The sequence below is a fragment of the Hippoglossus hippoglossus genome, chromosome 4, assembly GCF_009819705.1.
Source record: "Hippoglossus hippoglossus isolate fHipHip1 chromosome 4, fHipHip1.pri, whole genome shotgun sequence".
NCBI classification, from domain to species: domain Eukaryota; kingdom Metazoa; phylum Chordata; class Actinopteri; order Pleuronectiformes; family Pleuronectidae; genus Hippoglossus; species Hippoglossus hippoglossus.
The window spans coordinates 8868427-8896217 of NC_047154.1; the positions used below are offsets into that span (position 1 = coordinate 8868427).

General features: G+C 40.6%; 2 protein-coding genes and 1 pseudogene across 4 annotated transcripts; 1 reads left to right on the forward strand and 2 right to left on the reverse strand.

The window, feature by feature from the left end:
- Positions 1–1759: 1759 nt before the first annotated feature.
- Positions 1760–12840, reverse strand: il23r (interleukin 23 receptor). Of its 3 annotated transcripts, XM_034584177.1 has the most exons (18): positions 12822–12840; positions 12106–12343; positions 11898–12004; positions 11260–11416; positions 10967–11142; positions 9636–9759; positions 9375–9544; positions 8952–9088; positions 8687–8867; positions 8512–8579; positions 7880–8075; positions 7591–7794; positions 7200–7298; positions 6891–7046; positions 4558–4698; positions 4377–4464; positions 3820–3910; positions 1763–2643 (listed from the first exon to the last, which is right to left on the reverse strand). In XM_034584177.1, the coding sequence occupies exons 3-18, from the start codon at positions 11956–11958 to the stop codon at positions 2026–2028; spliced, it is 2667 nt and encodes an 888-aa protein (XP_034440068.1). In that variant the 5' UTR covers positions 11959–12004; positions 12106–12343; positions 12822–12840; the 3' UTR covers positions 1763–2025. The 3 variants fall into 3 exon arrangements, with proteins under 3 accessions (XP_034440070.1, XP_034440069.1, XP_034440068.1); XM_034584179.1 differs by lacking the exon at positions 12822–12840 and having other exon boundaries at positions 1760–2640; positions 12106–12757; XM_034584178.1 differs by lacking the exons at positions 12106–12343; positions 12822–12840 and having other exon boundaries at positions 1762–2643; positions 11898–12073.
- Positions 12841–14341: 1501 nt separating this feature from the next.
- LOC117760542 lies at positions 14342–20039 on the reverse strand (annotated as a pseudogene).
- A 1072-nt stretch (positions 20040–21111) lies between these two features.
- LOC117760836 (cytochrome P450 2J2-like) lies at positions 21112–26393 on the forward strand. The gene is made up of 9 exons (XM_034584206.1): positions 21112–21405; positions 22669–22831; positions 23223–23372; positions 23464–23624; positions 24362–24538; positions 25194–25335; positions 25431–25618; positions 25723–25864; positions 25983–26393. The coding sequence occupies exons 1-9, from the start codon at positions 21223–21225 to the stop codon at positions 26156–26158; spliced, it is 1482 nt and encodes a 493-aa protein (XP_034440097.1). The 5' UTR covers positions 21112–21222; the 3' UTR covers positions 26159–26393.
- The last annotated feature ends 1398 nt before the right edge of the window (positions 26394–27791 follow it).

Consider the following 27791-nt stretch of genomic DNA (forward strand, 5'->3'; position numbering starts at 1 on the left):
AACCCCTCAGATTAATCTTCATCGTTATAATTTCCACGCACCAAAGTCTCTCACTCCGTCAGTCACATCCACACGTGCTGCAGAGGGGGACTATCCCCTGTCGCTGTACCATACTTGTTCACAATGCAAGGCTCAGTAAGAGCTGTTCGACCTAAAACATTTGCAAAGTGAGAGATTTCTTACTGCTTAAGTGTGCTGACAAAGGAGAGACCTTCCTGAAAATTTGATTGCCAATGAGGAAGTGAGATAACTCTCAGGAAGTCTGAAAATAAAGGTGTTAACTGCAGATGGTGCTTGTGTGAGTAGAAGCATAAACATCAGAAGCAGATTGTTCGAACCTCACACAGAGACTAGGTAACAGACAAAACCCCAACTGACGTTTTCGAGTAATTTCACACTTCACTGTTGTCTCGTATTAGACACAGCAGAGGTCACCAACACTCTCAATCTGAAACAGAGAAACATCTTCAGCAGTTAATACGGGACTTGGCACTGACATGTGCATGATGATTAGTTATCATTTCATATTATATAATTTATTAAGGTTCAGTAAATTATAAAGATTACTTTCCTAATGGGGAGGTGGTATGAAGAGAGCAGTGGTGGAGGAAGAGCTCAAAGATTTAACTTCAGTAAAAGAACAAATAAATACACAAAAATGTACCAAAGTAAAATTATCACATTAACTTTTCTACTTGAGTAAAAGTAAGTATGTACGTACTTTTAAAGTATTAAAACTGAATCTTGTTGCAGAGTGTAACTTATTCCCTAATGCAAATATCATTATGCCTTAGCCTCTGCCTTTTCCAAATACATTGTAGATGTGTCACCAGTGATGCTTCCGCTGCAGGTTTGCTTTGCTCTCGTTGCTCACTTTTAAAAATATAAAATACAATGCGAAAAATGTAACGCAATGCTATGTAAAGATGGAAAGTACCGAAATTTGCTGATATATGTAGTGGAGTAAAAGGGAAAAGTAACTGACAATAAATCTACTTAAGTAAAGTACAGGTACATAAAAAATGTAGTACATTGGGAACGTAAATATACTATAGTATATATTATATTATATCCCACCACCAGACAGAGCAGGTTGTGATAGATGGATAAATGTTTTTCATTCATTTTTCAAGTGATCATGTGATCATGAACCCGAGGAGAACTTGTTGTTTTGATCTTTTGACGAAGGTCGAGGAAAAGTCAGAGACTGACAAAATATATTACAATTCTTCCTGAGTGGAGCATGAACATTTGCATTAAATTCCATCTCAGGATGTCGTGACCACAAAAGTCACAGATCATCAAAATCCTCAGGGTACATCATCTGAGAACAATGAATGTTAAACAATACAAACAAACACACAAACAAAGAGACCCATCAACATCGCCATCCATAAGGCCATGCTGCTAACACCACTGAAAGAATTATTACTCTTAGTAGCACATTTAGTAACTCTTCATTGTGTGTGTGTGTGTGTGTGTGTGTGTGTGTGTGTGTGTGTGTGTGTGTGTGTGTGTGTGTGTGTGTGTGTGTGTGTGTGTGTGTGTGTGTGTTTATGTGCCCTGTTTGTGCCGGGCCTGTGTGCCCCTATACTATGCACCATAACCATCCACACATGCTTTCTATTATATGCTCTTGTTTCTCCCTTCAGGCTGAAACATCTGTGATACAGATGTTTCAGCCTGAAGGGGTGTGTGTGTGTTTGTATGTACTTTTTGGGGTTGTTTTTATGTGAAGCACTTTATGTTATTTTGTTTGTATCAAAAGTGTTATATAAAGTATTCTTTGTAAAAGATGGTACAAACATAACCACAGCCAAACATTTATCATAAGGGCCATTAATCAAGCTCAGTTTATACAAGTTTATCATTAAATAACTAGCTTTTAACAGTTACAGATGATTGTTTTCCAGTGATCTCACAAAGTCACACATCTCAGGAGAAGTGGTGCTTGGGTAATGCTTTCTTGAACGTCAGTTTGGTGCAGATTGTCCTGTCTGTGTCGTCCCCACGTTCCAGCTACCTCTATGTGTCACAGAGTGTAGTAACCTGAGGGAAGTAACCTCCACTCAGCATCATCTCAGCTGTATTCTGGGACAAACAAGTGTCTGCCATGTCAGGAGTCTGTACGTCACCCTGGTGTAACTTCAGGGAGGGACAGTCCACTTCAGCCTCGCTCTCAGTCCCCCTCCTCCCCGTCGAGAAGCCTCTACTCAAGACATCTGTTGCTTCAGGAGTTTTAGGCCTCAAAATGCCACCAACAGAGCTGAGAGTCGGTTCCAGAGGTGAATCAGAGAAATCCATCTCCACACTAGAAAGCAAGCCTCCGAGTAATCCTCCGATTTCACTTAAACATACTTCCTCCTCGACATTGGCTGGTATGTACTTTGGCTCCTCTTCCACTTCCAGAATAGCAATATGAGGTTTGTAGCTAACATGTTCCATCTGCCTTTCAACAAGCATCGTCCCAGTATCAGATGGTAGTGAAGGTGTCTCCGCTGTGGTTTGTCCTAATCCAAAGTGGAATCCTTCTACATGGATGGCGGGATACACGTTGTCCCTCTCCTCCCAGGAAATCATACTGATGGGCGACAGCAGAGGGTCACTGTCGCTGGAAACGAAGGACAGTTCACCTCTGTCCTGCTGGAGACCAAAATAACAAAGCATAGTTAGATTTGATTGGCTTATCCAATGGGTTTAATATACAGCAAATGTGGTGGACAAATATACGATGGCCCCAAAGTGCAAATCATGTCAAATCACAAAACACAATGGTATATAAGAAAACATTATGGCAGTAACGCATAAAGAAAAGGTAGATAGGCTAACAATTGACAAGGCTCATGGCTGATTACAAATTCGACTCGAAACTGCATCATTTACAGCATGTTTATAGCCTATATGTCCTCTGATATCCTCTTTCGGAGCTGCGTTCACGCATGGATCACAGAGGACAATTAGGCTAAAAACAGGGTGTAAATGACACCGTTTCAGTCGGATTTGAATGTCGGGGCTTACGGTCACTTGGATGACACCACAGGAGCAGTATAGAGGCACGTTGTGTTTTCACTGTTGTTTTTTTTACGTTTGAAGAATCGGTCACCAATTACTTTAATTGTATTGAATTTGGCTGCAACACTGGCAACCCCTAAAACTGTTTTGTGGACTCAAACACTTCACTCACCCCTCCATCGGCATAGTGGTGAGTAGATCATTTTCACTTTCTTTAACATTGTGAGATGTGGGATTGTGAGGCATTTTTCAACATTTTTGTTGATTTCTCAGAGAATAATTTTGGGATCTTCATGAGGAAAATCAGACATGTTTAGGACACTGATATGTAGGAGTGTTTGCAATGTGGTGTAGATCCAAATAAGAATCTGGATCTAGTGAATTTGAATGTGGTTTTATAAAGGGACTGTTTGGCCTTGCAGTCCTTGCATGCACTCTACTGGGTGCCATTTTTATTTCCAATTGTGTTTTGGGATTTATTGTTTGTGATTTGCACTTCAGGGCCACCGTACAACACACTGTGTGAAGTTTTTTCACTTCCAGCCGATCCCAAAGTTTTTACCAACACAATGCAGCTGGATGTTGTCAAAGTGAAAGCAGGACCTAATAACTCACATCACCTTCTATTACAGCACAGAGTGGTAGACCTCAACAAACTCAAGAGTTAGTTGGTGTTAATATGTTTAAAACATTCTAATAACGTATAATTGTGCTGTTGTTGTTGGTGATAGTTGCAGATTCTAGCTGTTGCAGTGAAAACAGTTCACACAGAAAGAGGGAAGCATGAAGGTGAACACAGTTGTTTACCTCCAGTAGTCTGATGGCATTACTGTTTTCTGGTTTTGGTAAGTTTTCAACAAGCCAGGCAGGTCCCCAGGAAATACACCTCTGTTTGATCCTGACACAGAAAGACAGATAATCTTAACAGGACTGATGAAGACAGTTCAGTATTAGCTGCAGTCAAAGGGTACGTTTACAGAATTAAAACACAAAACGTCTTATCTGCAACTGAAAAGGAAACTTGATGGTGATGTCATATGAAACCCACAAATCTCCATCAGAATCACGACTGTGGCCCAGTGTTTGTGAAATGGTTAAAGTTTCTCTTCATGTCAGTCATGTGAGTTCTTATCGTGATGTGCGGAAGTGTTTGTGTGGTATTTCATGAAACTAGCCACAGTGGCATCGATCTCGGTTACCAGAAAAACTAAATCTATGATCATTCAAAATCCTTTGCAGGATAACCATATCACAGTTATGGTATTTTATGGTTATACCTTAACTGAATATTTGCACTATGATTAGATTATGTCTGATGTTTTCTATGAAACAATAATAGATATTAAAGCCATATTGTTTAATACCTTTCCCTCACACAGCTCCAGCACATCAGGTTGGCTGTGATTGCTATGAAGAAGGTGATGATGAAAACAATCACAATCACCAGGCCGGCTAGAAGAGATGAGAGACAGTTTAGTACACTAGTTATCACAAGGTTAAGACTGTTTTCCCAGTTAAAATCTAATTGTGCAGCAGGAGACTGACCTACAGGAGCTGCAGGCTGGGAGACAATCTGGCTGCCTCGCGGTCCTTCTCCTGCTGAGGTGGACGCAGTCAGCTGTAGAGCCAGAGTTCCGTCAGGACAATCCAGCCACATCTGTCTGGGGCCAGATCCAGAAACCACCACTGAAGAGAAGTGAAAATAAATCCGTTTTTTTGTTAGATTGGCACAATTACAAGATTATTTTTGGCCACTTTGTGGCAGCAGAGAGGTGAACATAAGACTGATATACCTTTTTAAGTTGAAACCGCAAACTTGTTAGCTAACATTTAATCATTTGCATATCTATTAGATGTAGAACAACATATGCATACATTTCAAGTTATATTTCTTGTCACCTGAGGAAGGAGGTTCCACTAGTCACTTAGTCTCTTAGCTCTGTTTTTGGTCTCCACCAACTCCTGAGGGAAACACTCTATCTGGTTCTGCTAAATGCAGCATGACATTCACCTGCTACACAGCAACTGTGTCTAGCAAAGAGCATGGAAATAATGGATACTAAACTGAAACTAGAAAATGCATTTTGTGAAGAAATTGCAGTGGGATTGCTGGCTTGTATCTGTATAAAGACACTGTTGAAGTAATAGGAGTTGGAAATTTAAAAAAGGATGATGAATGCAAGCAGTGTTTAGTGTCAAATACAGGCCTTTAATATTTTTGAACTAGTGAAATTATATTCATGATATAGATAATCTCACGACCTCTACCTCTATATCAGCTTTTGTGTGGATTTAAAATTTGCATTCATTTATCTGAACGTGTGAAATTGTAAAAAAAATTGATTGTCACAAATTCAAGTTTGTGAGTATTTTATAACATTTAACAGCTGTAGAAATACTGTGTGTATGTGTGAACGTTTTGTGCTAGTAGTCATGTCACCTATAAATAAATATATATATATACATTATAGCTGAAATATGCTGAAGTAGTAAAAGAGAGGAAAAGGTAAACTCTCAGGTGCCTTTACACAATGACGTTCCAGAAATAGTGGCTGGTTACTAACGACCTTTACGGTTGCATGTGTGCATGTAGCCTCGTGGCTTCCTGTTTGTGGTCAAAAGCCAGTTCTAGAAAATATGATTCACTGAAGATACTGTGAACATGATGATTACGAGTCTGCTAACTATACCCATCATCTGCAGTTCCCAGTTATATGTTGAGATGATACATATTCTAACAGACCTTCGGACAGTTTAACCACAACAACCAGTTCAGATATAGGATGAATAGAGATATAAATCAGGTTGTCTGTGGTAAAACTACCAAAGTTAAAGTGTGGAGATGAATTTTCTTTATCAGTGTTGAATGAATGAAGCGCTGTCTTTGTTGGAAATGGAGACTAATCCCACCTTTTGTTTTTCTTTTGTTTTGTGTACAACGTTTGACATTACTGGAAGTGAGAGCAGAAAAACCCTGCTGATGCACTGAAGCATTGTGGGAGGGGAGTATTTGTGGAATGCTTGTTGCACAGTTTCCATTATGTAACAGTGAAAGACAATAGACGCACACTACTGCTTATATGGTCTCCCAGACACGTGTGCATAGACACTAGTGTGCTAGAAAAAGCCTTCACCCCACCAAGGTAAAATACACACACATACACCAATGAGCACCTTGATGTAAGAGAACAGGAAACGACGCACGGCAAAGTTGTGTTTCCTTCGAACCTTCAGTTCAACACAAAGAGTCATTTTACTGTGAAGAATCCTGTCAAGCTCCACAGATTCTTAAAAAATCTACTACTGACATTGGTTTAAAGTTTGAACTTAAAGGTTAGGTTCCCAAGTGGTATGTTGTCATGTGGACAGTTTTTCCTTCTTATTACAGGATAGATTAAAAAATGTTACATACTTATGTATGTTTCCATCTGTGGAAATCTGACATTTCTGTTGCCACCACAAGATTAAGAAAAATAACTTAGAAGATAAATATACTCAATCCTTTATAATATAGACATATTTTAGATTAAAAAAATAGCCCACAACTGATGATAAATCTTTTCTTGATCATTTGAGTAATTGTGTTTCCTGGTAATTGCCAACATTTGAGAAGAATGTCTATCACAATGCCCCAATGCCCAGGTGATGTCTTTCAATTGCTTATTACATCTGACTTACAAAGTAAAACATTCACTTTTCTATTACACATCATAAAGAAAAGAAGCAGATCCTCACAAACAAACCTGCAACAAGTGAATCATCTTCAAAAATGACTTAAAAGATTATTATTATCGAAATAGCTGCTGATTAATGTTCTGTCTGTCTTATTCACATATGTTGGACAAACACACACATAAGGACACAGCAGAACTGCTCACCCCTGAGTGTTGTGCGGTTGGAGTCCAGTGACTGGACGTAGAGGGTGTAGTTTGTGACGAAGCCCCTCCGCTGGTCCACAGGCAGCTTGTCCCATTGGATCAGGATCCGCCTGGACTCATGAACCAGAACCAACAAGATGGGACCGGACACAGGTCCTATAAAAAAATAAAAAAAATAAACACAATGACATAAAGAGAGGATGGGGGATGTTTATCATCTTCATCCTCTCATTGAAAATGTTCCATCTCTATATTTAAAAGTGTGTAAATAAGCAGGTTTTGGGGACATGCTGAGTGTATGAATCTCACTCTGTTCTTTGGAGTAGACAAGGCCGGATGATGGAGCACTGACACCTCCAGTGGTCACAGCGTACACAGAGATGTTGTACCTCACACCTGCAGTCAGACCTGAAACAACAGGAAAACTAAACCCTCTCAACTATAAATATTCACACAAGTATTTAACAACACGTATGAACTTTGGATTCAGCTTAGTAACGATTTACACATTTAATTTAAATGCTCAGTGAGTGTTGTAATTATAAAGAGCACAAACTAATGTAATTCACCAAGTAATCACAAGAGGTCACTGCTTGATCTCAGTTGAAGTCCTTGTGTGTGTATGTGTGTGTGTGTGTGTGTGTGTGTGTGTGTGTGTGTGTGTGTGTGTGTGTGTGTGTGTGTGTGTGTGTGTGTGTACCTGTGATGGAGGTGCTGTTCTGATCTTTGTCCAGCTTGTTCCACTGCAGCTGTGTCGCTGGTACACTTATCCACTCCACCACATAGTGCCGCAGTTCTCCTCCAGATGTGGACCAGTGTTTGGTCCCCGGCCACGACCAGGAGACGAGCACAGCCCTGCCGTTAGCTGCAGGAGCCAGCTCTCTCAGTACAGGCCCAAATACACCTGAATAGACAGAATCACACTTTATTAATAACTTTTTTAAACTTGCTTTGTTAGGTTCTGTCTTCTGTTTTGGATCTTTGAGTACCTGAGTGTGTGAGTGGCACATCAGCTGCTGGAGTGGACCCATATGAAGTGACAGCACTGACGCTCAGGGCCTGAACCTCCGCTGGTACCATAACTGACCTCTGGCTGGAAGTCTTGGGACAGGTCGCTCCTTCTTTCTGGTCAAAAAAGATTTTGTATTCTTGAACCACGCCACTGTAGTCGTCTGGATGTGGAGGCTGTGGGGAAGAAGTCCAATCGTCACGTCAGTTTTAGTTTTCGCCATTATCCAGTAAGAGCGTTAAAAGAATATTTGGAAGTTATAGACAGTTTGGGAAATGTGATATGATGTCCCTCTATAGCCGACTAATTAACATGTTACATCTTTCTTGTCTAATTTGTTCAGATAAAATAAAATATAATAAAAAAAATCAGACTATTTTTTGGGGGAAAGAAAGAAAGATCAAAATCTTCTTATCACATACACATACAAGTGGAACAAAACATTTAATGATTCAACATATTTTCCAAAATCTTAAACTGATTCTTTAATCAACAAGCAGTGCAGACATCCTGTGTAGAACCAATTGCATCTATTTCTGGTATTTGACATACTTTTGTATGATGAGATCAGTATCGATATAAAAACCAGTTCTAATAAATGTCACACATTACCTTCCATAAAACAATCACCATCAATTGGCTGCTGAACGTCCTCCACACGTGTAACTGCTGAGATGGACCTAATGACAAGATGTGGGTTGCGAGTGACGAAAAACTTGTTATGGCATTATCAGTTGCCTTTGTTACGTGATATATAAAAATTTTGAGGTTGAGACTGCGAGCTTGCCTTTTCCAGGACTTCTCCCCGTCACAGACGAGCTCCATCTGCTGCAGGACGGCCGCTTGCTGGAGGTCGTCAGTCCTGATGTCGAGTTACACGTCCTGATCTGGAACTCGTATTCAGTCAGAGGCCTCAAGTCATCCGCTCTTATCAAACCCTCACTGAGCTCTGTTGTCTCTCTGGCTTCCTATAAAACACCAATAGATCAGGTCTCCTGCCCACTGTCTGATAGAGGCCAATGCTGCGAATGGGGACAAAGCTTTTATTTTACCCAGGAGCCCCTGTGTGTGAGGAGCCTGATGTATGATCTGAGAGTCACCGAGAAATCCGAGGTATTCCACTTCAGCACTGCTGCTGTGGAGCTGTTCTCAAACTCTATGTGTAGAATATGAGGGGTATCTGGTATCACTGCAATGCAAGAGGACATGTGCCGTGTGATGAGTTCTAAGTGCAGCCAAATATCTCCTGTACACACTGGAACACTCATAACAATAACTGACACAGTGGCATACTATTATCCAATTAGAGAAACAGTTTTGCTGATGGTCAGGACACATCAGTCAAACTGTAACGGTTCACAGGATGACTCATTTCCTCAGAAAGTAGATTATAAATGTCACAAATTACTTTTTTTTCAAGCTGTGTAAATGAACACTCGTTCATAAAGACGTGTTGGACTAAAGGGAGGGCTTACCTATATCCTTCTCACACAGGATGAATGGATCAGACTGTGATGCTCCAAAGTGGTTGTAAGCCGTGATAATCAACTGGTATTTAGTGTTTCCATTGACAATTCCTCGTGGTATTGTGATTTCTTCAGCATCCTGGGTCTGATTTAACCATTGTACCTGCGCCCCATTTTCTCTGATGAAAATAAGTTTTGCCGTTATTAAAAGCATGGTACTACTCAAAGAAATAAAACAACAGCTTCATTGCGGTCAGAATAACACCGCACCTGTAGACTGAAACGTTGTAGGTAGTAGAGAGGTATGTTTCAGCTCCTCTCTTCCAAGAGCAGTCGATGAAGGCTGAGGCCCTCGTCGTTTCACAAGTAACGTCTCCAGGTTTATGTGGTGGTACTTGAGGAAAAAAGATGGGGGATAAAATTGATAATTAATGAAAAGCAAGCCATTGCATGAAAATTGCTGGTTGAGAAATGTAAAAGACCTCTTTCCTATGGTTTTGGTTCTGCACGACAAATCAGAACACCTTGTTAAGCCCTGAGGCAAATTGTGATTCGTGAATAAAGGCTATATCAATGAAATTCGCATTGATTGTATAATTGACAAAAAAGTGTGTGATGATAATAATGGGAGATAAACTACGAATTTTAAAATCAGCTCATTTAGATGTTGCACAGCTTCTTCAAATTTAAATGTTTCGTATTACTATTATGATTTTTCCCTTGTTAAATTACAAGGGAAAATTTACATTCTTGTAAACTTTTACATTATTCTCGAAATCACTGAATTTTTTCTTCTTCATATTGCTCTAATACTTTGGCTTGAAATGGGTCACCATTATATACATGTGTCTTTATTTTGAAATCATGATTTAGCTTTTTTGTATGTCATATTGGATGGTATTATTAAAAAATATCGTAATTCACTTAATCTACTCTTCTACTTTTATCTGTTGAGTGCTTCCTTCCCTTCTTTCAGAAGAACTGGGTTGGACCAGCTGTGACTGGAGTTCCCCAGTTATAAATCATACTGTTGAAGCCTCATATACAGACACATCTCACTGTCAAGTGTTTTGCAGATCTAAAAAAAAACATTTCTATGGTTTCCACCAATGAAGAGCTGTATCCCAATAAATCAATTAAGCCTCTCTCCTACATACTCCTAGTAAGACTGGAAACTTTTTAATAACCATGATGAGAAACCACTATTTTACTATTTATCTAATTTATGTTTGTAGTATTCTGTATTTGCACATAAATTCAATTTGTTATTTCCTTTTAATTAAGGCTCAGTGTGAAGGATTTAGTGACATCTACTGATAAAGTTGCAGATTGCAACCAATTTAATACCCCTCACCTAACCCTGCCTTTCCAAACAGTAGGAGAACCTACAGTGGCCTTCAGGTGACATAAAAACACTAAGGAGCCAGTGCTTGGTTTTTACATTCTGTGCTATAGAAACATGGCAACATGGTGGACCTGCTCCTTATGTAGATATAAAGTGTTCTAGTTTCAGGTGAAAATACACTAACAAGAATACAACGTAGACCTAAATCCTCCACACTGGACCTCATTCTGTAGACATCAGAGTCAAGTGTACATACGGCCGCCATGTAGATCCAGTCCACTGACAATCTTAGTAACATGACGACTTTTCAGTTTGCAGAGCACGTAAGATCGTGGTATCCGAACATTGGTCAGATTAAAGATCACCGTGCTGCAGTTGACTTCCTTCCAATCCTTCACTGTCTTGTTGTTCAGATCCAGGGATATTTTGAACCTGGAAGTGAGTAACATAAACTGCATCTGAGCTTTAGTTTCTTCTCTCAAGAGGAAGAACATCACAATTTTTTTTTCGAGATACAAAATGGCCTATTACATTGTACTGTATTTCTACCTTTCATAGCTCTTCTCGCAGATATGGATGTGGCAGTACACTGTCAGGTTTGAGCCAATGAGGAAGACTTTCTTCCTCATTGAGCCAATGAGGAAGACTGGCTCGACTGTCAGGTAGCCAAGTTCTCTGTAGGACAGGCAACCGAGCAGTGGGGAACCTGTGCACACAAACACACACACACACACACACACACACACACACACACACACACACACACACACACACACACACACACACACACACACACATATATGAAGACTTTGCAAGGTGCCTTCTGTACATAAAACCACACTCCTTATCTTTTTTTGTATTAGATTTTATTATAAATTATTTTAATGTATATTTCATCTATCTATCTATCTATCTATCTATCTATCTATCTATCTATCTATATTACTGTCTTTACAAGGAGGCCCGTCAAACACAGGTTTGATACAGAATGTGTGGCTTTGCATGATTATTTTACTGTTACAGAAAGAAATTCAAAAATGTTCTGTCTCGCCACTGTGGTCAGAGCTTAAAACACAGGGTGTAAAACCTCAACAGCCACTGGATACAGTAATGCAGTTTTCTCACAGAATCAGAAACTGAAGCGCATCACGATAGATGGTATAATGCGGATAGACAGACAGACTCACGCTGGAGGGAGAAATTGAGAAGTATGATTATGCATCTCCAAATACTCGAGGAGAGGTTCATCTCAGTTCATCTTTGGTTTCCCCCCAAAAAGAAAATCAATCAGGAGCTGTAAACAGAATTTATTCTTATTATTACAAAAACATATTTCATGGTAAAGAATGACTTCTTTCATACCTCATTTGTATGACGCAATGTGTAAAAACTTACCTCAGCCATGTAGAGCAGACTTTCCAGTGAAAATGTGGAGGAGACAGTTCTTCAACTGTTTCCTTTTTTTCTCTAATGTGAATTTGTATCAGATAAGAAGATCAAGCAGCTCCACTCATCGTCTCTGTGACATGTTCACCTCACATAGTCACTTTTCTTATCATCCAACAAGATGTTCGACGTAGTCACAGCTTTCTTCAGATGACTTGCTCTGTGAGATGCATCTGACGACAGTAATCTGTGTTGTGCAAAATGAAATGTGTTAAAGAGGCCACTGACCTAGTTTGGTGGTATTTCAGTGAAGCCAGAAACTTTGAACATTTGTTTGAGTACTTCACTGTCCTACTTCAGTCACCTGGTTTTCATCACCACAAACTTTTAGATGACTTATAACAAGTCAGTTTGCTGAGCACCTGCTCTCAATAAACATGCTGCTGCTGGCACATAATGAACATAACATGTGATGACTCCAGTCATCTGTGAGAATGATGCTGATCGTAACTTCACAGCAACCTCATTATTATGATCTGCTTTATCTTTTTACTGGTACTGACCCTTTCTTACAGTATTTCAAATTGTGCTGAGGCAGGAAACAAAACAAATGTTATCAGAGGAAATGTAGGTTCAACAAACATCTTATTAAATTATAATTCACCTGTATCTCTAACTGATAATACATATAAAATCTGTTCTTTGAATGTTGATCTCAAACTTACATTCTTAGCTTGAAAGAGGCCACTTCTCTGTAATAAAAATGCTGTGTATCCTTTCTCACTGAGCTTGTTACAAGAGAGGCATAAAATTTAGACTGTTTGAGGAAAGAATTGTGCAGACTGAGACCTTTCAGCTTCATGTAGTTTGTGTAATTTCCTTTCGCTTGTTATTTTCCATCTCTACCTTCAAAAAGCTTTTCTGGGAAAACCCAAACGTCAGAGGGTGTGTGTTCATGTAGAGATAAGAGAGACCTCAAGCTTGAGGTTGGTTAAAGTTCATGACGGCTGTGCCTTAAAGTTAAAGGTTCATGAAGGGGGAAACAGATAAAAGGGCAACTTTTATATATGTCAATTATAGAAGTCGGTTGTTGATGCACGAGGATGGCCAAAAGTACATGAGTTAATTAAAAATGTCTGTCCCGCTTCACACATCACAGATAGACGATTTATCCAGTCAACTGAATGGTGCAAACTAAATTCCTTATAGCAGCAGGTATCACACAGTGTCAGGCTGGTAAGCAGCAATCAGAGTGGTAGCATGGCTCTCTGGGTTTTTCTCACCTGCCAAACCTCAGACTCTAACCACCATGTGAACACACAGGGGTCTGAGAGAGAAGCATAACTGTTATTCATTATGACACAAGTCAGGTTTTAGAAAGTCTGACAAAATCTACTGGAAATCAAGGTAGAAAAATACTTCCCCTTCGTCGCATATTTGAATAGAACATTATTTTAATAATATATAATAGCTTTTTTAAAAAAGGCTAGTGATTGAGATGAATAAAATAACTTCCAAATGGTGCTTTACTCAAACTGTAGGAGAGGAGTAATAAATCAGATTTTAACAACATATTTTAACATAGAGGTACAGATACATAAACATACGTGGTGCAGACAGTTAGTGAGTCCCAGCCTCTCATCACTGCTGGGCCCCATGTTATTATGAAGATTATTATATTCATATTTAAAGACTAGGAAGACGTCTGCCAGTTATTACAGCTCTTTATTTACACTGTGTATAATCACCCTGTCTACATATTGTTAGGCCTTGTCCACATAGCATCATCATAGAGCATATATACAAAGTATACATATCATCATTACTATTATATTATTGTTATCATACTCAACATTAATATCATTATTATTATACCATCACAAAACAACTAAACCATTATAGTTGTCTCTTACTATACTATTATAAACACTACTGTATCACTATTTTACTATTATACTAATAATATATATGTATATAGATATGTACACTTTTACTTTTACCTATATGCTCTTGTTTTTACAGTTAGTAATACAGTGATAAATGCATGATTTTTATGTTATATATTGAATATATATTCCATACTTACTCACAGTATGTGATTAACTACATAGCCACTGCCACTAATCTGCTGTTTTTTTTTGGTTTATCCTTTATGCCAATCACCAGTGTTCATATGCACGTACAACGTATGTTGTGTTTACATGTGACACTATTTTTGCACTTAAGCCTGAGGATGAATGAGACTCTATTGTGGGACGGCACCGAGGCAGTAGGGTTTGGGACAGTGAGTGGCTCCCTGCTTGTACTCCAGACAGGGCTGCTCTCCTGCAGCTGCCCTGAAAGAAAACCTCTGAAGGAGGGAGGTAAAGAAGATAAATAACTCCATCCTGGCAAGCTGTTCCCAAAGAAACACACACTTACCTGTGAATACACAATACTGCTGATTAGTTTGATTCATGAAATCTACAAGGGATTCACTTTGGTCCTATTAGGAACAGCCTTACAATAAGGTAGATAATCTTCTCCCAACTGTCTTATCTTTTGTTACACAGCCAAACAACTGATGGCAAGTAATTGTATACAATATCTTATTTTAATTCTCTTCACAAAGCTCTTGGATAGATCAACATAGAACTGAGTTTCAGAGGGTTGTAACTTCGGACTGACCCGCGGAGAAGGGGAGGAAGGCCTCTCTCTTTCTGAATTGACCATCCTGGTCCAAAAGTGTTGAGGGTTGAAGGAGAGTGGCGTTTACCACATGGACTCATCATGTAGGACTAGAGTGCAGTGTGGGTAAAACCATGGTGCCCTTCAAAAACAGAGTAATAATAAACTTTGATCAAACTTTGTTCTGCACATTTAACCCTAATAATCATATTATCTGAAAATACTGATAAATCATCACTGATAATTTTGTCAAAATGCCTTAATCTTTTAAGCCCATGTGGATAAGAAGTTTCTATAACGCTCCAAAAAATCTGAACATCTACAGCAGCATGATTAAGATCATATGATCAAAAGCTCCAGCTCCAGACCCTGACGTGCTTTAAAAGTGATCAGTAAAATCTTTAAATCTATTCTAAAATGGACAGGGAGCCAATGAATATGGGGACTGTTGGACCTTGGTGGAGGTATGAGCTCTCTGAATGCCTTTCTAGTTATAAATTCATATTCAGTATATGAATCCTGATTGTTTTCCAAAATATTAAATGAGCTTTCTAACTGAGAAATAAGAAAATGCTCTTATAAAACAGATCTTCCTTGAATGTGCATTCTGTACCTTTGGGCTTGTGTACTTGTCGAGCTTGGTGTCCTTGTTTGTCGTGTGAGCCACATTAAATGATAGGATGTCACCCATTCTCTGAATCTCGTGGATGACTTCATCACTGTAAGTCATGTTCTCTATGTCAGTCATGGAGGGCTGTCTAGATGAACCTACCACAACATCTATCTCAGCCTGGACTTTGTCTGCGCACAGTGAAAATGAAACATGAACATGAATCTGCATGGACAACACATCCCACTTGGCAGCATATACTAGAGTCAACGGCCTACTATTGGTTGTATTCTTGTATTTAAGTGACTTAACCCTTGTGTTGTCCCTGCTTCCCCCGGGTATTGGCCCCCTCACATAGCCCACCCCATATTAGGATGCACACGTAGGGCAATAGACAAGTGAGCAGCTCTTGCAGATGTATTTGTTACACCCGCGGCACATGGTGTGAGTTTTACAGTCCTTTTTCCTGGGGCATATCTGACACCTCTTCCTCTTACTCGCCCCGAGCGGGGCTGCTGCTAGGGCTATGGAGGAGGCCGGACACTCGGGTCGAGCGTCGTAGTCAAGAGCTCTCTGTGGGGTGGCGGCAGCGGCTTTTACAGCCTTCACAACCGCGGCGGACGCGTCCGTGCGGGGGATGCGCTCCCTTCGTGCGATGAACGGAGTCACGAGAGCCTTTCCCAGCTGCTCTAGGAACACCCTCCGCTTGATCCAGTCTGGGTTGATCTCTCTCCATATCATGAAGGCGTTGTAGGAAGAGATGTCGAGAATGTTGTGAAAGACGACCAGGGGCCAGCGCGCGGTCATCCTCCTGCAACTGTACGTTCCGATCACCTTGTCTAGGTTGTCCACGCCACCTTTGTTGCGGTTGTAGTCCAGGACGATGACCGGTTTCCCGTCCTCGCGGTCGCTGATGTTGGCCTCGGGGTGCCGTGTGCTCAGGAGCACCACATTCCTGTTTATCTTTGGGATGTAGGACACAAGAGTGGCGGTAGGCATGAATGCGAACTTGGATGAGAACACCTCTCTTCCCTTGACCGCGAGCAGCCCGGTCGGGAGCTCGGGCTTGTTTTTCCAAACCGTGCTGACCACGGTGAGCTTCCTCTCCAGGAGCTGCCGCGCGAGTTCGTAGGAGGTGAAGTAATTGTCGCACGTGACGTTACGACCGTGCAGTCCCTCCATTACATCGAGCACTACCCGCAACCCCTGGTTCCGTTCCGGGCGTCTGCCGCTCGGCTTTCCGGTGTACACTTGCATCTTCCAAGCGTAGCTTGATTTCGCATCGCAGGCCACCCACGACTTGATCCCGTATTTCGCCGGCTTGCTGGGCATGTACTGACGGAACGGACACCGGCCTAGGGAGAAAAACAGGAGGAGAAGAGATGAGAGGAGATGAGACGATGACGAGGACTAGCAGCCGCTATCTACATAACATAACATAACATAACATAACAAGACCTGACCCTTTGCTACATGTCTTTCCAACTCTCACCCCATTTCATGCTAACACTGTCCTATCAAAGGAAAAAATGCTCCAAAAATATCTTAAAAAGAAAATGTCTAAAAGGAATTACACTGACCACTTCCATTTCAATAAGTAAAGAGTCGATGTAGTCTCTTGGTGTTGAGGGGTTGAGAGTTTCTCTGTGTTCTGTTATCTTGCTCTCAATATAGTCAACAATCTCATGTGTCAGACTGACTATCCTCTTGTGAGGTCCAGGCAGCCACTTCATGAGCCAGTGCATCGGGTTGAACATCTACAGAGAAGTAAGAAGTGTAAGGTACTACACACAGTCTCACACCCTTTCCACCTTGATGACGTCACAAGGAGCGCCAAATGGACACTCATTCATATCACATTTCTGCTTTCTTCTAATGTAAATAATGTTGAAAATAACTGATGAAGTCTTGTTAAACTAAGCTGTGTTTTATTGAATTAGTTAAAAAACTGACTGTGGAGCAAGTGAGAAAGAATTGGGCAATTTTCGTGGAAAAGAGATAAAATGATTTTTAAGCATTTCCCTAAGTAGTGGGTATCTCATGTGTGCAGAAACAAAACCGAAGTCTGGAAAGCCGGGTTTTCACAGCCATGTCATTAGTCCATGCCATGTAATTATAATTTCAAAAAGGGGGGGGGGGGGGGGGGGGGGGGGTGGGGGGGGGCATAGACAAAACGCAGATTGCAGTTTCACACGGGGTGACTGTGGCTGAGGGGTAGAGTGGTCGTCCTCCAACCTGAAGGTCGGCAGTTCGATCTTCCCCATCTACATGCCGAAGTGTCCTTGGGGAAGATGCTGAACCCCGAATTGCCCCTCATAGAACAACAAAGTGCTGCTAATAGATGCACTGTATGAATGTGTGTGTGAATGGGTGAATGTAGAACTGTACTGTAAAGAGCTTTGAGTGGTCATCAAGACTAGAAAAGCGCTATATAAATACAAACCATTACATGAGAACATACAATGTGTAGGGGCTACAGCCACAACATGGGGATTTGAACAGTGAAATCAGAGCAGTAAAAACAACAACAGCTGTAGATGGAAAACGCTTTGCTAATCTTTAATGTCTCAGTTTGTGTTTCTCTCTCTCTCATCTCCTCCAGGTGTGTGCTCTTGCCAGCACCTCCACTGGCACAGCTGAAACCGCTCCGGAGTCAGGGAGAGGCAGAAAAGTGAATGCAGCATTTTGTGACATTGTATTAGTGTGTGAGTGGGTGGATGTGGCTTGTAGTATAAAGTGCTTTGATTAAGTGATAAGAGTAGACCACTATCTAATTTATGTTTGTGTTATTCTGTATTTGCACATAAATTCAATCTGTTATTTCCTTTTAAAGGGGACATAGCATGCAAATTCCACTTTGTTAGTGCTTCTACAGGTTAATGTGGGTATCTGGCATGTCTACCAACCCAAAAACTCTGGGGAAAAAACACTCGCGCGTTTTGTTATAGTTCCTCTAAGTCAGAAACGTCATGCTTGAGCGACTCGATTGCGCTTCCTGGGTATTGTGTCGTAACAAGGAACTGGAAGTCTCCCTACATGGTCTTGGCCCACCCCACCCCCGTCCCCCCACACTCGTTACTTCCGGGTTTACACCGGAGGCAGCGAGGCAGCGAGGCTGCGCAGCGCCGTTCCCAAGCACGCAGCCGGGCTGTTCACACGGGACAAGCATTTCTCCGCTGGTCAGCCCGCGATTCACTCACATGTGGCATTTGTCTGGATCGTTGGGACTGGGAGGCTGCAGCAGCTGCTCGGGAGCGACCGCTCGCTCTCCCGTGCGTGAGCTGGAATTTGTGTCAGCGCCACACAGCCAGCAGTGTGGAGGACTTCCGCAGTGTTCAGCGCTACTGTAACCCCCGAACCCCGACATTCAACGGGTACAACAACAAGCGGAGAAAGCAGAATCGCGGGCTGACCTTATATATACAGTCTATGGGGCTGACCAGCGCGGAGAAATGCTCGTCCCGTGTGAACAGCCAGGCGGCTGCGCGCTTGAGAACGGCGCTGCACTGCCTCGCAGCGGTCTTCCACACTGCCAGCTGTGTGGAAGACTTCCGCAGTGTTCAGCTCTACTGTACGCCGGGTTACAGTAGTTACGCCGGGGTACACCGGACGCGGAAGCGCCGCTGCGAGGCAGCGCAGCGCCGTTCTCCAGCGCGCAGCCGCCTGGCTGTTCACACGGGACGAGCATTTCTCCGCTGGTCAGCCCCATAGACTGTATATATAAGGTCAGCCCGCGATTCTGCTTTCTCCGCTTGTTGTTGTACCCGTTGAATGTCGGGGTTCGGGGGTAAATGATGGTCTTCATAGTCCCCCCCCCCACCTCTCTTTCTCTCTCTGTCTGTCTGCTTGTGTGCTTGTAGTGGATGGGCAGAGGGGGACATTTAATTATGTGATTGGGAAAATTAAAACTCCAGGACAACAAGGGGAATACAAAGTATGGGATGCATATTTGATAATTTATATCATATAAAATATGTAATTTATATCGTTTAAAATCGAGGGGGGAGGGGGGAGCTGGCTCATTAGCATTTAAAGGAACAGGCACTCAAAACAGGTCACTCTGTGGAGGGCTGTTTTATACAGGGTAAAAAGGGTGCTGTTTTATATGATCCTTGTGGTATTTTGACCAAAGTATGTTACAGACATTTCATTAAGACCCCAAGGAACCATATCAACTTGTGGTAAAATGGGCATGCTATGTCCCCTTTAAATAAGGTTCAGTGTGAAGGATTTAGTGACATCTAGTGGTGAAGTTGCATGTTGCAGCTGAATACCCCTCACCTCACCCTCCGCTTCCAAACATGACAGAGAACCTGTGGAGCCTTCAGTTGTCCATAAAACTCAAAAGGTGTTTAGTTTGTCCAGTCTGGGCTACTGTAAAAAACATGGCAGCTTCCAATGTAAATATAAAGTATTTAAATATAAAGTTGCCCATTTGAGGGTAAAAACGACAAATCATACAATTTAGATAATTACACACCAGTGAAAACATAGGATTATTTTATATTTATTTTGGCCAATAGATCCCCTTCATCTAAATCTTACACACTGAACCTTTAAGTCTGGATTAGTGGTCTGTGTGGTCCTGTCTGTTTTCAATGAGGGCTTCTCTCACAAGTTTGTATCCATTAATGAACACAATCCTTCCAACGAAGAGGCAGGGATGTTAATAGTTTTCATATTTCTCTGCAAACTGAACATTCAAACTTCATGATGCATGACTTCTGGCCTCTTTCAACGTGGCATTGTTGAGTGTTAATGGTTAACTAATGAAGCAATGCCAACTATCTGAACTGATCATACCAAAGGTCCTTTGTGTAACAAGCGATACTCACTCATTGTTAGTCTGTCTGTGTGTGTTATTTTTGCTTGGTTTTGTTTTGGGTAGGAGGGGATGTATAGCTTCATCTTATTAAAGTCTGATGCTGATTGTTTCTTTTGGAAAATATTGATGTTAATACTAGAGCTATTTGAGGGCAGAGATGTGGGTTTCAATTGTCCCTATGCACCCACTACATTGCACAATGACCTACAATGTTGCTCAAATATTGGTAAATTCCAGAAAATGTATAAAGAAAGATTTATGAAAAGTATGAACTTATTGAGTAATATTTACGTTATGATGAGGGAAATCGATTGCCAAAAGAAGGGGTTTATAGTTTATGGTATATGGTGGGGCCTTTTATGGTTTATATACAGAGGACACAGTCTCCATTCCTTCACTTATCTATGATTAGATGTTTTAGAGCGATATAAGCGAGCTGCCGTGACTAAACACAGCTCCGATTATTAGAAACCTATCTGCTGGTCTTTCTGTTTTCCTGTTTGCGTCAGCAGCTCGTCCTGCCAATGAATCCATCATTGATTTGTTTATATAATACAGAACAGTCCAGTGTTTTCTTCCAGTCCATTCTTTGTTACTTATAGATGTTTGTTTCTGGCTCATTATCCCCTTGGAGGAGGTTTGACCTGCGATGGAGATAAAGACAGAGAACTGACACTAAGCTCTAGAATAAGATCAAATATAATATCTTTCAATACATATTCTTACCTTATGTTATTTACTTATTCATTGATATTAAGTGATCACTGAAAAGTATTTTTTTATCTGAATTATTTGGAGGACCTTGCTGACATGCAGCCACATGCAAACAGTCAGCAGTCAGCTGGAAGAGCTCAAGCTTCAGTCTTGTTTTTCACTTCACAAAGGAGGCCAGAGGTCCTGAGAGGCCACCACCGTTACATAACATTTCCTGAGAGCCTGTTTTTTCCTGGTCTCCTCCATTTCGTACTCACATGTGAGGGGATCAACAAGGATTTTTCAGAGGGCTGTTTGAAACATCTTCATTATGATTTTTCAAGCTATTTTTGATTGCATGGACTTTACTGGTTGGCTCCTGTTTGGTTTTGCATTGTTGCTTTTGACTGATGTGATGAGAAACTGGAGGCCTCACAACCTTCCACCTGGACCATGGGCCCTGCCTTTTCTAGGAAATGTCTTCACTGGAGTTGACTTCAAAACAATGGAGAAGGTGAGATGAACACTGACACTTCATAGAGAGTGTGCATGAGCACAGCAGAGTCGCTCTTTAGTGTCCATGAACAAATTAGAGAAAGTATCTATGTCAACATGACAACCACATTGGCCAAATATTTCACGTACAATGTAAAGCATCTTCATCATTACAAATCTTACTGCTTCCTTTTAAATCTTTTCCTATCCTGGCTCCCACATACACCTCCTCCATCCCTATAAGATGGTTCATAAGGTGTCTCTGTTTCTGATTTAACCTCTGGTATTACTTGTTATTATTCTTGTTTATATATTTAAACAAACAAGAATAACAAAATATTTATATGGGGACCATGGAATATGCACGTGTTGTGTAAACCCCAATTTGCTTATGTTGCTACTAAGTGGTATTGCCTTATGAACACACATGCAGTACACTATAATGTGCACCAGATGCACAGTGAGGGTAGGTCTGTCTGCCTGTTGAGAGCTGGAGGCTTGTCATAGCAACACACAATTGTACAAGTGGTATGTACCAATTTTACTAAATCCTGCTGAGGAAAGTAAAAACAGTATGGATGTTTTAATGAGCCAATGAACTTGTGGGAGAGAGAAAGAGAGAGAGAGAGAGAGCAGTGGAGCAAGGAGTGCTGCAAATATCTCTACAGTAGCATGGGAACAAAGACATGGTGGCCTATAGAGTATACTATGAGCCAGAGCAGGAGACCACAACATGAGATTCATACAAAGATTGGTGAAAAGCTGTCCATGCTTTTCTGAGTTATTTTCTACACAGACACACACACAGACACAGACACAGACACAGACACACAGACACAGACACAGACACACACACACACACACACAGCGTAATGACATCAGGAGGAATGTTTTGTTATCATTTGTCAATTGCATATCTGTACATGTTCAAGTATTTAACTCAAACAACATTTATCGGGGAAATTGATTTGGTCGTTTTTGCATAATCCTTCTAACAAACAAACAGACGCAAATTAAAACATAACCTTCTTGGTGGAGGAAACAATTGTAAACTGCATCAACACAGGTTACAACATTAACAAGGTGAAACTAACACTAATTAGCCCAAACAATAGATCGACACAAAACTCTTGTTGCAGCGGTTGAGAAGTTTAATGTTTGAATTTGTGGTTAGCAATGATGTACTTGGCCATTGACAATTGGCATTTCTTCTGAAAAAATATCTGTGTTTCTTTTCAAAACATCCTCTCTCTTGATGAGTAATTTTTATTTTTGAACCCAGCTGGCTCAGGAGTATGGGCCAGTGTTTAGCTTGAGGAGAGGCAGCGAGAGGATGGTGTTTATTTCAGGACACAAGATGGTCAAAGAGGCACTCGTCAACCAGCTGGACAGCTTTGTGGATCGACCCATCGTTCCTCTCTTCCATGTTGTCTTCAAGGGCCTCGGTGAGTTAATGAATAAATGTTGCAAGAGATGTTTTTTCTCCAACTAAATCGTTTTTATGCTGTGTTGAAGCATTTGACTAGAAATCATGATATCGACAACCAATGCACATGCAACTACTGGATCATTTTTGAATGCCACATCTGTGTGGCGATAAAACGTTGGCACCGACATCTCATCCCTCCCAACAGATCTCCAGTACAGGAGAGGTTAGAGAGTCACAACTGTTAACTGTATCTGTTCAAAGTACTGTAGGTTGTCATTAGTGACAAGAGTTCAAACACATGAAAAGGCAGCATATCAATAAACTCTGCCCAGTATACACGTTATTCTGAAACTACATGCATGAATCTTTGTTCTGTTTGTCAACAAGCTAATGTGACAAGTTCACAGGCATCGCACTGAGCAATGGTTACTTGTGGAGGAAACAGAGGAAGTTTGCCAACACTCACCTGCGTCACTTCGGAGAGGGCCTGAAGTCCCTGGAGAAATATCTTGAAGTGGAAAGCAACTGTCTCTGTGAAGCGTTCAAAGAGGAACAAGGCAAGCAGATACAGTAGCTTTGCGTAAATTATTTGTGATTTTTCCAGTGTGATTTATCATTTGAGTTGAATTGACTACTGTATATTCCCAGGAAGACCCTTCAACCCCCACTACACCCTGACCACTGCAGTCGGTAACATCATCTCCTCTGTGGTGTTCGGGCATCGCTTTGAATACAGTGACGAAAGCTTTCGCAGGGTTCTGGAGCTGGACAATGAGGCTGTTGTGCTCGCTGGTTCTCCTCAGACTCAGGTAATTCCTGTATGAAGTATTATCTTGTGATCAAAAAACAAACTGTGCTGCTCATCTCTGTCTTTACTTAATTATACTACAACCAGGAAAGCTCTCATTGAGATATAATATCACTTCTGCCAGGGAGTCTTGTTCAAGACGGGCTGCAAATTAATGAATGACAAATAACACAAAAAGAACTAGAACACTGTGAACAGACTAAATCACAGAACAGACACTTACAGGAATTAATGAATCAATGGGATAAAATCCTATGGATGCAATGATATTGTTCAGTGAATACTGATTTTAAAATATTTCTAAACATGCTAAGAGAGGGTAATGATTCCCGGTTTAAAACACCTTGCAGCTCACATGGAGCATGAAAGAAAAAGTATTCAATCAAACCAGCTCTGTTCAGGTGGTTAGGATTTAATTTCAGATTTTCTCTTATTGTAGCTATAAGTGTTGCCGTAACTTCAGCACTAAAGCAAAAAAATAAAAAAGGATACAGGTGGTCCCTCTATAAACCACAATGATTTTCACTGAACATTTTCATATAATTTACAGTGAGGCAGCATGATATGCTACATCCAGTTTATTTTAAGACAGATAGAGATGCATGCATAATCTTATACCAAATTGAATATAAAAAGGTACTTTGGACATATACTTTTCTAACAGTAAAAGGAAAACATTTTCAAATGAAAATAGAAGCCTTGTCTATGGCTGACTTGAGACTGTGTCCCATCAAACAGCTGTATGATGCCTTCCCTGGCTTGTTGAAGTACCTGCCAGGGCCTCACCAGAAAGTCCACGCCAACTACGCACAGATCACAGAGTTCCTGAGGAAGGAAATAGAGAAGCACCAAGAGGAGTGGAACTCTGAAGACCCTCGAGATTTTATAGATGTATACCTGTCTGGGATTGAGAAGGTATGATCTTTATTACGCTTTCAGTAAGTGGGATTTTGTTAAAATTTGACATTTTTTCTCCTCGTGGAAATTTTAACAAAGAAACACTATTAATCAGCCCATTATCATAACATGGACAAAACAAGAAAACAGTATGAATATCTATTTCTTCCACTGTTAGAGACCTGACCTGCGCACCCACACAAGCGTTTTAAAAAATTTCAGATTTCTACTCAGATTGAAATCCATCCTTCCATGCCTATAAAATACTTTTACACTGATCAGCCACAACATTTAAAGTAGTTACTGGTTTGAAAGAGTTTATTCTGAACCATCGGAAAAGTTTCATTAAAACAAAAAATTATTTACAACTGTGTCATACCTAAACGGAATCGTTTTATAGTTGCTCAGCACTGGTGCCATAACAACCCAATAATCTCTAATACTGTTTATGTCAGTTGCTGCATTCATGATGAGCCAACAGCTTCAGTGAGCCATGCTGAGAGAGAGTGATGTCTGTGTCTTTATATTCTATTGGGAAATTAAGATGTTAAAGTCCTCGATGAGAATGACTAAATGAATAAATATCATGTTCCATCAGTGAATTGTAAAGTATGAAGGCCACAGCCCTGTGAGTAATGTTATAAAATAACCTGTTTTATTGTTGACTCATTAGAATAAAGATGATCCTCAGGCTGGCTTCAACATTGAAACCCTGCTGATTTGCACGCTTGACCTGATCGAGGCCGGGACGGAAGCAGCCGCCACCACTTTACGCTGGGCGCTCGTATACATGATAAACTACCCAGAGATACAGAGTCAGTCAATTCATCCTCATTAATTATGTTCAGGACTGGAGTGCTGTGTTTAATGGCCAATGTTGTGGTACTGGCTCTGCTTCCTCACTCTGCAGAGAAAGTCCAAGAAGAGATAGACAGGGTTATAGGACAGTCTCGTCAGCCAACTATGGCCGACAGACCCAACCTGCCCTACACTGACGCCGCCATCCACGAGACTCAAAGGATGGGAAACATTGTTCCGATGGGATTTCCCAAAATGGCGAGTAAAGACGCGACACTGGGAGGATACTTTATACCCAAGGTAGGAGACTGTTGTCCACACTCACCCAGATGAATGTCAAGTTGTGAAATTTGCAAATGATTCATTCACAGCTGGTTAAAAAAGCATTGCATGACTCTTTCCAGGGCACAGGTATAACTACACTGCTATCATCTGTGCTGTTTGATAAGAATGAGTGGGAGACTCCAGACACCTTCAATCCCGAGCATTTCTTGGATGCAGAGGGTCAGTTCCGCAGGAGAGACGCCTTCTTGCCATTCTCAGCAGGTTCGTTCTATACTCGTTGATTTCTTTAAAACTCTTTGTCTTACAAGAGTTGCTACTAAAACATTTATAATAGGTTGTAAATGCAGAATCTTCAATCTCATCTGTCTCCGCCCCCCAGGTAAACGTGTGTGTTTAGGGGAGCCCCTGGCCAGAATGGAGCTGCTTCTGTTCTTTACGTCTCTCCTCCAACGCTTCACCTTCTCTCCTGTTCCTGGAGAAATGCCCAGCTTGGAGGGTGTGCTGGGCTTTACCCATTCACCAGACGAGTTCAGGATGCTCGCCATACCCCGTTGATGGCTCTCCATCATCCCATCCAAAACAGAAGCATCAATTAGCAGGACGTCCACAGTCTTCTTGCGGCCACAAAATCAAAGATTTGTATTCGTATAATTGTGTAAACGCATCAAAGGTCCATCATCTTAAGTGAAACAATAAGACAATGATTGTATATCGAACTTGTAATTGAAAAATACTGAGAATGACTTGAGTTCCGTGTGTAGATAAAAAGTAAATAACCATAATGACAAAATTCCCTGTCGTCTGGGTCTTTGGCTTAAGCACACTCAATTCCTGTTCATTTGGTTCTTGCAGCAAATTTAAGCCATTATTTCCACGGTCCACCCACAGCCGGGTTTTTTAAAGTTATTTAGAATGTGAAAACCTGTTTTGTTGTTTATGATCAAAACTTAACCGACAAAACTTTAGGTAACGTTTTACCCAAACCACTCCTCTCTGTTGTTTTAGTGTACTCAGTGGTTAGCCTGAATTATTCATTAGAATTTTCCGTTCCACAGTATATTTGCTGATCACTGATGTGACAAGCTTTTATATACAGGTCCTCAGGTACTTCAGTAACAAGCTCACTACCATATGAAAATCAACAGTTGATCCATTAATTTAATGAGCTCATACTGACTTGTTATGTTATAAGACATAACAAACAGCTCTTGAACTTTAGATCTCTTAATGACCCCTAATCTAGATAAGTTGGTTGTTAAACTTCAACTTTTACTTACTTATATAACAGTGATTCCACAACGTCCTTATCAAACTCTAACTTCAATAATAAATAATCATTACAATTTCAATAGGGCCTCCGCACTGTCGGTGCTCGGGCCCTTATAATACCAATAACACAAACCCCTCAGAAATAGTTGTTGCCTATGTTTATTTTTGTTTTAGTTGTTGTCTATGCCTTGTTTTAAAAAACACAATTTCCCCTTTCACTTTCTTGTAACAGATCATAGTTCATGTGATTCAAATGGATCCCAACAACTACACAAAAAACTAAATCTTCATTCACCACAAATGTCTGCATCTCCCCAATATTTGAATAAATCCCCACATTCTCATAACTGCAATTCAAATTAAGAAAGAAAAAGGACAGAAAGTTTAAATTACTTTTTGTTAATGAGGGACTATACAAAGGATGTAAGTTATAACATATTTAAAAAGAAGAAGTGTAGCTATATACACTGAAATTATTGTGTTGCTCAATATTCCTTGTGTTTTGAAAATCAATTCCTACCATTTCTAAGAAACTGGAGATTTGTTTCATGAGCTTCTACTTTGAGGGATAAGTCTTTCAATGTATACAGGTGAAGTTCAACCTTTGGATCATGATATGGATGAGACTTGGCTTTGACCAAAGTGTTGAACAAGCTCAAACGTAAAATAATATAAAAATAGATATAAAAACAGAGAAAAAAAAAAAAGCAATAAACATTAAACATCATAAATAATCTAAAATAATTGACAATAAAATATTGTACGAGAACAAATGAATTCAAGGTCTCAAACTCAGCTAGAATTGCAAGGTAGAGAGAAGAAGCTGGTCTTTAGCAATGATTTAAAGGTTTCTATGCTCTTAATGGTTCTAATGCGAACAGATCAGCTGTTAGAGGAAACCACTGCAAAGGTCTTTTAT